Source organism: Vidua chalybeata, chromosome 3 (assembly GCF_026979565.1).
Source record: "Vidua chalybeata isolate OUT-0048 chromosome 3, bVidCha1 merged haplotype, whole genome shotgun sequence".
In the NCBI taxonomy this organism is placed as follows: domain Eukaryota; kingdom Metazoa; phylum Chordata; class Aves; order Passeriformes; family Viduidae; genus Vidua; species Vidua chalybeata.
The window spans coordinates 3456603-3469517 of NC_071532.1; the positions used below are offsets into that span (position 1 = coordinate 3456603).

Consider the following 12915-nt stretch of genomic DNA (forward strand, 5'->3'; position numbering starts at 1 on the left):
CACTGCACTGGGGATCTGAGCCCTAGATCCAGCTAGCCATATCTGTACTGCCTGCAAACCCCACTGCACTGGGGATCTGAGCCCTAGATCTCACTGGCCATATCCATACTGCCTGCAAACCCCACTGCACTGGGGATCTGAGCCCTAAATCCAGCTGGCCATATCCATACTGCCTGCAAACCCCACTGGGCCAAGGATCCAAGCCCTAAATCCAGCTGGCCATATCTGTACCACCTGCAAACCCCACTGGGCCAGGCAAGACTTCCAGTGGTGAGGGGAGAATACTCTGCAAGCCCCATGCTGGGCTCTGGAAGCAGGCCAAGCAAGAATTTAATCTTTGTTTGGTTTCCTTTGATATCTCACACTGTGCTGCCAGACATTAACCCTGTGCAAGCTGGGGCTGTTGAGTCAGGGGATGCACATTGGCCCAGAAGAACAGAATGGGACCACAAAGAGGAAGAGAATGTACTCAACAGTGAAACCTGAAAAAGGGAATGTTTCTTTGGTTCCTTTCCAGCCTGGTTTACAGCATTCTCTCTGCCACATCAGAAGACATCCTGCTCTTCAACTGCATCCTACTGCAAGGCTGCTCATGCTGGAGGCTTTACTTTTTTCCTCTGAAACTGCAGGCCACAGATGAAAAACTGATGTAGAGGGGTTCCAGGGCTGAGTCAGGATATTATTTTTGCTGTTTCTTTAGAAATACCTCACCCAACTTCTTTTTAGAGAAGAAAAGGGGCACTTAAAAAAGCAGTACCACTTGGTTCCTCTCCTGCCACCATCTCTATTTATTGACACTGACATTTTTAAAGGGCTCTTGGGAGGGAGCCTATGTGGTTTCTGAGGACACTCTCCCCCCCAGAAAAAATCAGAGGATGTAGCTGATGTTTGTGTCTCTGTTAGTATTCAGCTTCTATATTTATGCTTCCAGAGAAATGCCAAAACTGACTTGGACAAGTAAAATTCAGTGAGCAAAGAGTGTCATTTCCTAAATCTGCAGCAGACATGTTTTATAAAAACAGCTGAACTGTATATTATGAACAGCAAGACCATCTCACATAAGATTTTCCAAGCATTTACAGGTGTGACTTCATAGGTGAAACATGACTTTAATTGGTTGTCCATATGTACCATCTTCCTCACTGACATTAATGCAGTAAAATCTTTTCTGTTGGGGTGTGTGTGCAGACATCTGGAGCGCAGACTGCAACAGATCTCTAGCTGCAATGTTATCCCTAGAAAAAGTACGTTTTTGAACATGAAAGAACACAGTGTTTTCAAAGAGCTTTGCAGTCACATCTGGAAGTGGTGCTCCTCCTCATGCTTCGAGACAGAAAGGAGAAGAGCTGATGGGATATCAGCCGAGGGAAAGCTTGCTTCCTCCTCTAATATAGGAAGCTGGACTTCTTTTGAATTATTTAGCATTCAGTCAGGAGATAAAAATACACTGACTGGATGAACCAGTGACCTCTTCTATGATCACAATAGCTGTAGTAGCCGGGGGGGCAGGAAGGGCCTACAACTGCACATCCTCTCCAGAAAGCTGCAATCGTTCATGGTGATGCAAGACAAGGCTGGAACCACCTTGTTGAGGCTGGGCTCAGAGGGAAGGCTCTCTTACACTTTAAATCACAGCACCTACAGTGATATCTCAGAGCCCCAGGTATCTGTGCAGCATCACTGAGACTCACCTTGCTGAGACCCCAGTCAGACACCTTTTCCCACAAAGCTTGGAGCAATGTGTCATGCAAACCTCATCTAAAAGCTGTTTCTTCCACCTGCTAACATGCACAAGCTGTGCTCCAGGAACAAGGAGCAGAAAAGCACCACTCCAAGAGGTAGTGCTGGGTTTAATGTTCCACAGGAGGACCAACATCTCCATTACACATCTTTTTTTTGGTAGCATCAGAATGAGATGTCTGATTAAATGCACAGGAGCAGCATGCCTTCAGCAGTTAAACTGCTATTTTGTGTATTCTGGGAAGGGGGGACATCAACAGATTGCAAAATGGGAAAGTCTCTCTGGACACTGCAAACAAACAACATGTTACGTAATTAGGCCTTTTGGGAACCAGAGGAAGGTCTCCAGAAGATCAGGGCCCTCCCAGCGCTTTCTAATTTTACTGGGACTTACCAGCAAGCCAGCCCTCTAATAATAGAGGCTTGTGCATGCTTTTTCTTTCATCTTCATGTCTCCCTGTACTGGCCTACCTTTGTTATTACTGCCCCAGAAAAACACATCTTACTCACTTTTATCAAGCTGATTCATTCAGACTTGAATGGCAGAACTGAAGAGGCACTAAAGACCTTTAGAAAGGGCAGCAAAGGCATCTCTTGGCCATCAGAGCATGAGAAAACCTGGAATTTTAGAACTTTATTGAATCCAATGTGCTAGGGAATTGTACCATTCCACATAACCGTGGCATAACTGAAGTACAGCGCTATCAAGCAATGACAGAGCAAAAAGTCTTTAGCTCCATAATCCACATATTGTGCTAGTAAATCTTCTTTATTGGAGCAAATTCTTCCAAGGGAGCATGCCTGTGAGCAGCAGCTCAGCATCAGGAACACTCTGCCTCCGTGCTGCAGGGTTGTCCTAAACTTGTGTCCAGGCAAAACATGGGCCTGCAGGAAATCTTCTGCCAGTCAGACTGCACCACCCAGCACCTGAACATGGACTGTAGCAGCTGAGTTTTACATGAATACCTACTGCCTTTCAGGCACGTGGATAAATTGGAATATGTACCATTGGTTTCCTTCTGTCAATGTCCTCTCCCACCTGAATGGAGAGAGCCCCTTGGTCAGCATCTGTCCCTGCAGTCACCACCTCCTTACACCCAGGCCCCAGGCTGTGCACATTTCTGAGCTACCATCACTCACTGTGATTCCTGGGAGAGATAGTTTAAAGACAATAGAGATACAACGGGCATCTGCACAGAAAAGGCACACTCGGGTTTCTAAGAAAGCTGCTTTCCCCTGTTTCTTGCTTGCTGTGCACATTCTGGCAGCTGATAAGAAGAGGAAGGAGGAGGCTTGCAGCCCTGGTGAGGGCACACCAGCACAGATCCCACAGGATGTGGTCAGCTCGCTGCCAGCACACCCCTTGGTTACTGGGCTGCTGGCAAAAGTCAGCAGGGAACAGCTCAGAGGAGGGAAGGCCACCACCAGAGGCAAGCAGGCACAGCAGTGCCAGGGAGAACACCTCTCCTCATCACCAAGCACCAAGAGGCAGCACAGACACAGGTCTTGGATGAAGGACAGCACAGAGATCCTGGCCACAGTGGTGGATCCAAGGCAAGGCGCAGTCCAAGCCCCTCTGAGCGCCGTTGCAGAGCCTGTGGCTGTGTGTTTGGCCTGCCATGTAAACATCTCACATCCCATGGGTGCCGGGCACAAACGTCAAAGTCTAACTGCCACTAGCCCAGTTTTGATAGTGCTGAGTGACCTGGATAAAAAGCAAAGAGCCTTTGGGAGATATCCTTATAGCCTAGTTCATTGTATCTCTGCAGACTACTCCCTGCTTCTCCCAAAATGATAAAAAAAAAAAAAATCAAATAACTGCATTCCTCTCTACTACATTTATCATCCAGGAGTCAGGAGCCATGTGCTCTTGACCCTTGTGTGAGCAACATGCCTGCTGTAGCATCCAGTCTATAGAGCAGTGAACTTTTTGCTCAGTTTTTCCTGGGAAGTCAAAATCCCAACTGGTATAAATCCTGCCTGAGAACTACAGATCGCCTTTTTCCCCCCTGCCATCTACTTGGAGAAGTTTTATGAAGAAGTTTCATTCTCTCTATGCAGATGCAGCAGATACAGGTGACAGACAGAACACAAGGACCACTCTGGGCACTCACCACGGTTTGTCTCAGCTCCTGGGAGACCAGCAGCACAATAAATAACACCCAAGCCAAAATTTTGCTCTCCCTTGACACAGCAGTGCCCTTTACCAGTTATTTCTTTCAGTTCTATGCAGTGCTTTTTTTTTGTGCTACAGAACTTAGTCCCTGTATTCACTGTAGGAAGAGCCCCAGGCTGGAAAAACACAGCTCCCAACCCTTACTCCTCCCAGAGCACCAGCTGGGCAAAGAAACGTCTTTATGACATACCCAAGGATAGATGTCTTCTACCGTGATTTACTGAGCAAATTTATGTTCTCCACATAATGTAATAAGGCTACAGCACTAATAATTTCCCCACCATCCAAACAGCAACACTCAGGAGTAGCCTCCAAAAGCTTTCAGCCTCCTTTTTTTACTTGCAAGCAGATGAATGTGGCTGCATTAGGATGTAGCTACATCCTAACCATGAGGCTTCCCTGCATGACAACACTTCTTCAACACATGTATTGGACAGTGACCCAGGCCTGCACCCTTCAGAACAGGAAGAGGTGAATCAACCTTCACCAAAGCCCTAAGCAGAGCATCAGGAGGACAGCTGTGACCCAGTACTGGATGATCTGAGCCTCAACAGGGAACAGGAGGCAGGTAGCACAATTCACACACTTTGCAGGACATGCCCTCATGCCTGGGTGGTCACAGCCACCTCAGTTTTGTTCTCTGCTCCGCTGCAGAGCTGAGAGATCTGTTCAGCGCATGGGTACAGCTGCCAGATCAGCTCCACCTCCCTGGAAGGCTGGAGTGCCCCTGACCAGACATCACTCTCCAGTCTGCCGGCAAGGCAGGGACACAGTGTTTCAGGCTCCCTAAAGCACCTAAGGCCATTCATGGCTTATTGCAATGCACTGGCACCCAAACACCTCCAGTGCAGCTCTGGGAGCTAAGTGCATTTCGTTTCAGGAGAAACAGAGACTGTAAGAAATAAATAAAACGTTGACTTACACTATCTCATCATTCTGGAACTCCAGCTCCCCGCAGGTGTCTTCAAAGTCCTCTCCTCCACCTTTGGCCGTGCCTTCAATGGTTTTGTAGGGCACAATAACATTTCCTCGTGCTCCAGAGGTTCGCAACACTTTCACTTCCATGGTTCCTACACTTTCACTGATGTGTGTTACTGGCTCCTCGAAGGTGAAGATGCCGGCGTGGTCATCGTCAAAAATGGTGACAGTGGCAGTAGATGGTGATCCCAAGCAGGCAAGTGTTGAGACACGACTGGCCTCAAGAACGCCCTCATCTGAGGCCTCGGTGCTCACACGGACGTTGCTAAGATGGACCAGGAAGTTCTCATCCTCCTCAAATATGTCGTCGTCGATTATGCCAACACGGATTTCCTTCTGGGTCTCTCCAGGCTTGAAGACCACTGTCCCTTCAGTGAACTCGTAGTCAGAGCCAGCGTTGGCCGTGCCGTCCTCTGTCCGGAAGTCGACGTACACCGTGTTGGTCAGGTCTCCTCCCCGGCGGACGATGGTCAGGGCCACGGTGCCACAGTTCTCCAAGCACTGGTAGGTGCCCTGCTCGAAGTAGAGCTTGCTGACGGGATCGTTTTCGGTCACCTCGCTGTTGACCTCGTGCATGCTGACGGCTTTGCGGGCCTGGTCTGCAGCGTGTCTCTTCAGGATGTTGCCAGCGCCGGTCATGAGCCGAGTGGCCTGGATGCGGTAGAAGGCCCTGCTCTTCTGCTGCTGGCTCAGGACCTGGTAGTTGGCCAACTCTATGAGCTGCTCAATTTCCTTGTCTGGGTGCTTTTGCTTCAGCTCCTTCAGGATCCGAGCCATTTCCCTCCTGGCTTCCTCATCATCCTGGTCTTTCTCATCCACCTCCAACACCAGTGTCCCATCCAAAAAGTTCTCCACGTGAGAATTAGCAACCTTTCCGTCCATCTCGATGTCAGCCTTGGAGGAGGGCCGGTCACCCTCATGCTCAATGATCATGCCTCTCTGCTTGCCAGCTCGGTATTTCTTGTAGACGTACTTGTAAAATAAAAGCCTCCTGTCGGCTATCCAGGCAAACACCACACAGATGGGGAAGAAGAAGAAGGTGAGCAAGCCTTCCCAAACCTCCACAATCCCAGGAGAAGACACAGATAAAATAATGTAAAGCCAAGTGTAGGCAAAGATGCTCCAGGCCGCTGTAACAAAAAACACTCGCAAGTGCTTGATCTTCCTTATCTCTCCATCTGGCACCACGTACACACAGATTGCAATGATGACAAACATGTTGAAGGCAGCGCTCCCCACGATCGTGCTCGGCCCCAAGTCCCCCGCCGTGAAGCCGTGGCCGCACACCTCGATTACAGACAGGAGGATCTCCGGAGCGGACGAGCCCAAGGCCATCAGCGTGAGGTTGGAAACGGTCTCGTTCCAGATCCTCACGGTGGTTTTGCTGGTCTCGCCGTTGGGCTTCTTGATGGTTATTTCCCGCTCTTGGGACGTAATGACTTCGATGGAGGACATGAAGCGGTCGGCTATGATGGACACTCCCAGGAACATGTACACCATTGCTACAAAATACACCGTAGCCCGAGCGATTTTGTCCCCAAACGAGGGGTCCTGGGGTTCCCATATTGGTAAAATCACACCCTTTTTGCAGATGTAGGAGCCAGCGCACTCCTCGGTGTCGTTGGCGGGCAGTTCGCTGGGGCTCTCGGCATGCGTGCCCTCTGCATGGAAGAGCAGCACCAGGACAAGGCTCAGGAGAGGGAAGCTCACCGGGAAGGCGTGTGCGCGAGTTACTCGCGACATGGCCGCTTCCACCAGGCAGGTCCCAAACATCCTCAACCTGAAGAGGCAAAAAGGAAAGATTAAGTGAGGCCAACCAGAGATAACAGATTTTCCTCTCCAAAGATATGATCAAGTTATCCTGTAACTTAAGAAGATGGAGCTGATGAGCCTATTTAGTTATGATAAGTGATGTTTTCCGTGTAGAAATCCTCTAGTTCAGTGATCTGAACCAGGATGGATTCAGATGGTACCAGTGAGCTAGCACCTACTCCCTTTAGCTACCATGATGTTTCCTTCTCTTTGCTGAAAACCTATTTGTTCAATTGCATTTTCTTGTTCCTCTAACCTAATCTAATTAAAGCCCATCGTTCTGCTTCACAGCTGGCAGAAGTGTTTCCCATTTCAAAATTACAGTGCATTCACTCACTTCACAGGAATTCAGGGTAAGAGCAGGAGAGGACAGGGAAATCTACTATCCCCTCATCATGTTTAAAAAATATTCTTATACTTTTTAATTCACTGTAAGCTATGTATTTCACAGTCCTTTCTTGCTCACAGTCCTCCCAAGCATCTACTCCATATCGGAAATCTGCACAAAGTGAGCCTGAGCCCTGGCAAAACGTTACTCTTAACAGTAACTTGGTCATAAGGTGCACCAGAAGGGCAGCCTGTAATTAATGATTTTGGAGCCATTCCTTCCACGGTGCATCACTTTGCACCTTCCCAAAACTGGAAAGAGCCGCATATGCATCGAAGCCTGGCTCTCTTGGCATGCTTCTAGAGGAAACATGTCCCTGTGCTCTTTTCCCACTAGGTCAGCTTTGACGGCTTCCCCTTCAAGGGCCTTTCTCACTCCATTTACAACATCAGTCATCAGGCATGACAGCCGTTCTTGCCCTCGTCCTGCCTCAGGATTTTCCAGCAATGTAGAGGAGCTGTTAAAGAGGTCTGCAGTTAGTTAACAGTGCATAAACCGACAGAACAGATGCCTTTAAGTACAAAGAGATGCTTAGTGAAAAAAAAAAAAAAACAAAAAACTTGAGCATGCTCAGTGATACATTCTCAAATTCACTAGCCAATAAAAGCCAGATCCCTAGTTATTAAAGCTGTATTTTCTCCTCAAGGAGAGCCTTTGCTATATCACACTTCTCCCATCCAAGTTAATTTAATCAGATGGTACTTAAAAATGTTTCTATGAAGAGAGGAAAATGAGCACATCAATACCTCGACTTCACTGGGAAATACAAAAAGCTGAGCTGATTTTCCTTGGAAAAAACCCACACTTCTGAAAGAAAAAAACAACAAAGCTCAGCTATGAAAGGTTTGAACTCCTCGTTAGGGCAGGGGCATATCATGCAGGGACAGGGCTGTGTGCAAGGGAACAACTGGCTGGAGGAATCAATGGGTACCATCCCACCCCCATGTTATGGGATCTGCTCCACAAAGACACACTGTAATGGTGGATCACAGCCCTCTCCTCAGTTTGCTTTTATTTACAGATTCTGCAGCAAGATTATTGGTCTGGAAGAGTAATACTGAGAATTTATCATGACAGTTTCATATAAATGGCATTTTCTCACCAGGAACTGTTGATCTGCCCCCAACCCCCCACTCCCTGGTATTGTAATTAAGAAAATAAAAAGACACATAGTGGAGGAAGTGAGCAAATCAGAGAGCTGGGTGATAAGAACAGATAAATTGAACAAGAAAAAACAAGTCTCCTGTAGGAAGACAGTTTTAAAAGAAAGATGCTTGCATTGGGAATCCTGCTAATGCTACAAAAAAGCTCTTACTACCAGACTCATTGCCCCCTGATTGTAGTGTCTGGGTACCTCCTGCTTCCCCAAATGTGAGTTGTAGCCACTGCTTACAAGCCCAAAGTGAAAAAAAATGCAAGCATGATGTTTGTAAAGAGGAGCACCTTGTTGCACACCCTTCAGTGAATGGCTGAGCTGAAACAGATGTGCATTCATGGTCATTGAAATTTAGCTGAAGCATGATTTAGTCACCCAACATCTGTACTCCTGTGTTTCACACTGCTCCAAACCAAGTCATGGAGACATTTGATAAAGGGGCTGTCAAAACACAGGCTGACTTGGTATCTACTCTTTTTATCCCAGATAGCCCCTAAGTGTAGTTTTGTTTCCTTTTTGAATATGTAGGCTTAAAAAAATTCATGGTGGACATAAAATATTACTCAGTGGCATGGTTCTTCACCCTCTCCTTCTAAAGGGTAGTACTTTCTTCAGAAAACTCAGGAACATCCACCTGTCCTTGTTCAGTTATTTTTTTTCCCCTGTGGCAAGTCATATCCCTGCACATGTACAATTATTCGGAGCAATCAGGCATTGTGAAATCCCCTTGGCAAGAAGAGAAAACAGATGGTTCTAGAAAAAAATATTATGCTTTGGGTCACTGATTTAGGTCATGAAGAATAGGAGAGTCCCATCACACTTTGGACCAACTCTCCAGCCTTAAGAGGATTTGGGTACTGGAAGTCTCATTCAGAAAAAAAGACACCCATGAAATCAAATTAATAAGTAATTTGAACTTTATTTACCATGTGTTACCCCTTTCAAACATTCTAATATAAGTTGGGTTTTGTTTTGGTTTGTTTATTTTGTTTGTTTGTTTGAAATCAAGTCCCATACTACTTTAAACAGGAGGAAAAAAAGGCCTAGAGGCTTGCATCTGAGCTATCCATATTTCTGGCATTCCCAACCAGCACTCCATGTACAAATAATATTTTTCCCTCAGATGTCAGGAGGTAAGAAATGTGGAGCTTTTCTGGAGAGGGACAAGAAATGACTGGAGCCTTGGAAGAGACATCCACCAGCCATGCCAATGTGCATCCTTTGGGCAGCAGCAGCATCCCCCAACTCTGCTGTACTTCCTCCAGCATTTTGTGGTGCAGTCATCAAGCAAGGTTCACACACCATGACCAGCTTTCCTGCTTAAACCAATTCACAGTGAGGCTCAGGAATTATGAAGGGCTAGAAAATGCTTGGCCACAACATGCTAGTTACACACACGCGGCCAGAGCCTGACACTCAAAATATCTCTGAGAAGCACCTGCTATTAAATAACTCGTGTTTCTTTATTTGTACAATCCAAAATAAACAGCTTGGTCCCCAGAGACCCTCTTGCTCTGCATTTGCCTACAGTCTCGGCTCACAGTCAGCACGCTGTGGCATAGTGTAGGAATATTCCCAGAAAAATCATTTCCAACATGCTGTAAGGAGAAGCAAGGCTACCTGAAGGGCAGCCCTCCCTCCAAGCCGAACTTTGTTAGCTTTTAATTAAGGCCTCAATTGCATTTCCCATCCTGGCCATCAGCAATAAAAGCGTGTGCAGCAGCTGATGCACACTGTCAGCCCTGGCAAGCCCTGCCTGCCACGGTGCTCATGGCCTTGGTGGCACTGCCCCAGTGCCTCTGGGGACAGAGGGATCAGGGCAGCACAGGGCAGGGGCACAGGCTGCTCTCAGGCTCAGTGCTGGCCACACACGTGCGGTGAAAAATCCCAAAATGCTGTCCCGGGCCAGCACTGCCCTGCCCATAAGCACCACCTGATGCCCAGGGACAGCACCCTGAGCCCTTTTTACCACTACAGAAGGGGAACTGTCCTGGTGCTGCTGGAGAGCTCTCAGGGAGAGCTCAAACTAACCAGGAGAGACAGAGCCCAACCTGGGTTCTCCTGAGCCCCATTCCCTTTCCAGACAAGCTCCACAGGGGTGCCAGCAGGTGTTTCTGCACAGTCAGGGAGGAAAGCCTGTGAGAGGCTCCATCAGAAGCTCAGTTTAGATGCAACTCCTGGCCAAGGGCTGTCAGTCCAGCCTTTCTTCCACCCCTTGGTGCTGCAAAACCCCAGGAGGGCAGTGTTGTTGCCCCACAGTGGGGATGGGAGGGTTGCAGAGATATTTGCCTCCCTGCTGGACATGGGAGCTCTAGGTTTTACAAATTGGTAGGAGAGAGCTCCTGTTGCCAGCTCATGCTCCTGCCCCCCAGCTGAGGAGCTGCCAGATGGGGAGGAAACAGCCTTTTAGACTCTGCTCTGATCTTTCCCTGGCAGCATCGATCCTTCAGGCTGACTGGCTGCTGCATGCAAAGCGAGCCTGAAAGCTGCTCTGCATTTAAACAAAGCACAGCTTTTTCTTTGCAGCACCCTCCCAAAAGTCCCATCTCCATCAGGGCACTTCAGCTTTGAAATACCCACTGTAAGATCCTCCCCATTATTTTCCTAAAGCTTTGTATCTCACACGGGTCTTTGACCATTTGCAATACACTAGAAGTGCCATTATTTTTAAGAGCACGAAAAAAAACCATTGCTGGTCCAGACACTTGGGCAAGGAAGGAAATGGCCTGGGCTCAGGAGGAATGAGTGGCCACACAAAGAAAGATTTGAGAGGCTTTCCACGTGGAAATTATCCCCCAGCATCCCACAGCAAACGTGTACAGAGCAGCTGTCACACAGCAGTGTTCACACCATTACAGCCACCGCCGGTGCTACCCAACAGTGCCCACCCCACTGTGACACCATAATCTTCATCATGAACATCATTCCTGCCGATCTACTGCCAGCTTGCATGGCAGAAGGTGTCCCCACAGCTGTGTCACCGCCCTGCAGGAGGCTGGAGCAGCACCCTCTCCCCACAGGGTGCCTGGTTTCTTGCTGGCGACCAGTGAAAATTTGCTCTTCACGTGAGAGTGGCTGCTTTTCAACTCGATGAGGGAACACAACCAGGAGCGTGTTGCAACACCACGGGGATTCCCAAAGAGTCTTTTCCCATCTTACAGTCAGAGCTAGACAAGAGAGGACCTTTTCCTAGCAAGAGTGCACTAGGGAGAGACAGGGAAGACAGCTCAAGCCACCCTTTTCTGGTGTCACAGGCTGGAGAAAGACGGTGTCCCTTCAACCAGAGGGGCCAAAAAGTGACAAAGAAGCAGCTAGTGGTCACTGCAAGGAATAGCCAGCCTGCACAATAGAGAAACAGAGGCTCAAAGCAACTCAGCTGCTCCCCACCCTGTCCCAGGGGAAAAGACAGCAAGCCCCAAAAAGACCGACTCTCTCCTAGCCCACGGTCAAACCTGAAGTCCCCAAGTTACAGCAGCCCTTCCCCAGTTTCTCTTGCAGGGGAAGAAGAATCTACTGCAGCTTTCTTGGGAAGAAGCACTGCATGTCTTGCCTCCATGCATGGCACTTACAGCCATGGCCCCATCTCTGGAGGAACAGTAAACTTCTCCTCTGCTGCTGCCCCTGCCTGGCTGTGCTCAAGCCTGTACGCCTGTGCCTCCCTGAAATCAGCAGCCTGCTCTCCAGCAGACAGCTCGGGCAAAGCCTGTGCCGGGAAAAGATATGGCTGTAGGGAAAAAAAAAAAAAAACAAACCCAAACAAGCCATCTGGTCTCTGACCATCACAGGTCCAGCTTCTTGCAGCCAAGGGATGCAAAACAGATGCCAGCAGCCCTGCAAGGAGGTACAGGGTGCTTGGAGGTCTGCCTGGGCAGCCACAGGCTCCGCTGGCTTAGCTTCTGATCTTGGTGCTGACGCCGTGGCACAGCCTTGGTAAAACTGAGCTCCTGACAGCTGTGAGATTTACCTATCAGGGCAGGAAAAGGACCCTTCTGGTTCTGCCACACTGGCTGTACATCCAAACCGTGCAGGAGAGCTGCTAAGTCCAAAGACTGTGTTGCCACTGAGGGCTGCATAGCGTGACGGCACTTTAAACGCTGCTTGGAAAACCCTTGGCTCGCTTTCCTGCTCTGGCTCTGCCTGGCTCCTGCTCCCTTTCCCCCAGCTCTGCCACTCCAAAACAGGCACGGCCTGTTGGCATCCCCTACCCATGACCCTGTAGATCCCCACATCAGGAAAATGATTTCCAGGCCATCAGCATCCTGATTGCATCAGTACAAAAAAACATCAAAACCTTTCCAAATATAGTCAGAGGCACAAGCCCTCCATGAAGCTGATCAAGTAAAACACATATCAGGCCACCCTGGTTTCTGTAAAGGACATTAAAAAGTAAGAATAATTATCAGTCTGCCACTGATTTTTCCAAGTATCCTATCTCTTCAATGAAACATCCAATCTCCTTCCACAATTTCCCCAGCAACTTTCCAAAATAAACGGACAAATAGAGAAAATAAAACATCCCTGATATAAAATTTCAGCCGCATTGGATGAATTTGGAGGCAGCTTGCAGAAAATGTGCTTGGAACTGTTAGTCAGGGAGATTGCAGTCTTGCTTTTCACACGTGGAGACCAAGTGTCAAGTTGTCCCTTTCTCCCACGACTCAAGAT

General features: G+C 48.3%; 1 protein-coding gene across 3 annotated transcripts in view; it reads right to left on the reverse strand.

Moving 5' to 3' along the window:
• Nucleotides 1-12915, reverse strand: part of SLC8A1 (solute carrier family 8 member A1) — a 111685-nt gene that overhangs the window by 89481 nt on the left and 9289 nt on the right. For all 3 annotated transcript variants that reach the window (XM_053937475.1, XM_053937473.1, XM_053937474.1), the window contains one exon: nt 4839-6674. In XM_053937475.1, coding sequence (XP_053793450.1) covers nt 4839-6667 — 1829 coding nt within the window. In that variant the 5' untranslated portion in view covers nt 6668-6674. The remainder of the gene's footprint in view (nt 1-4838; nt 6675-12915) is intronic.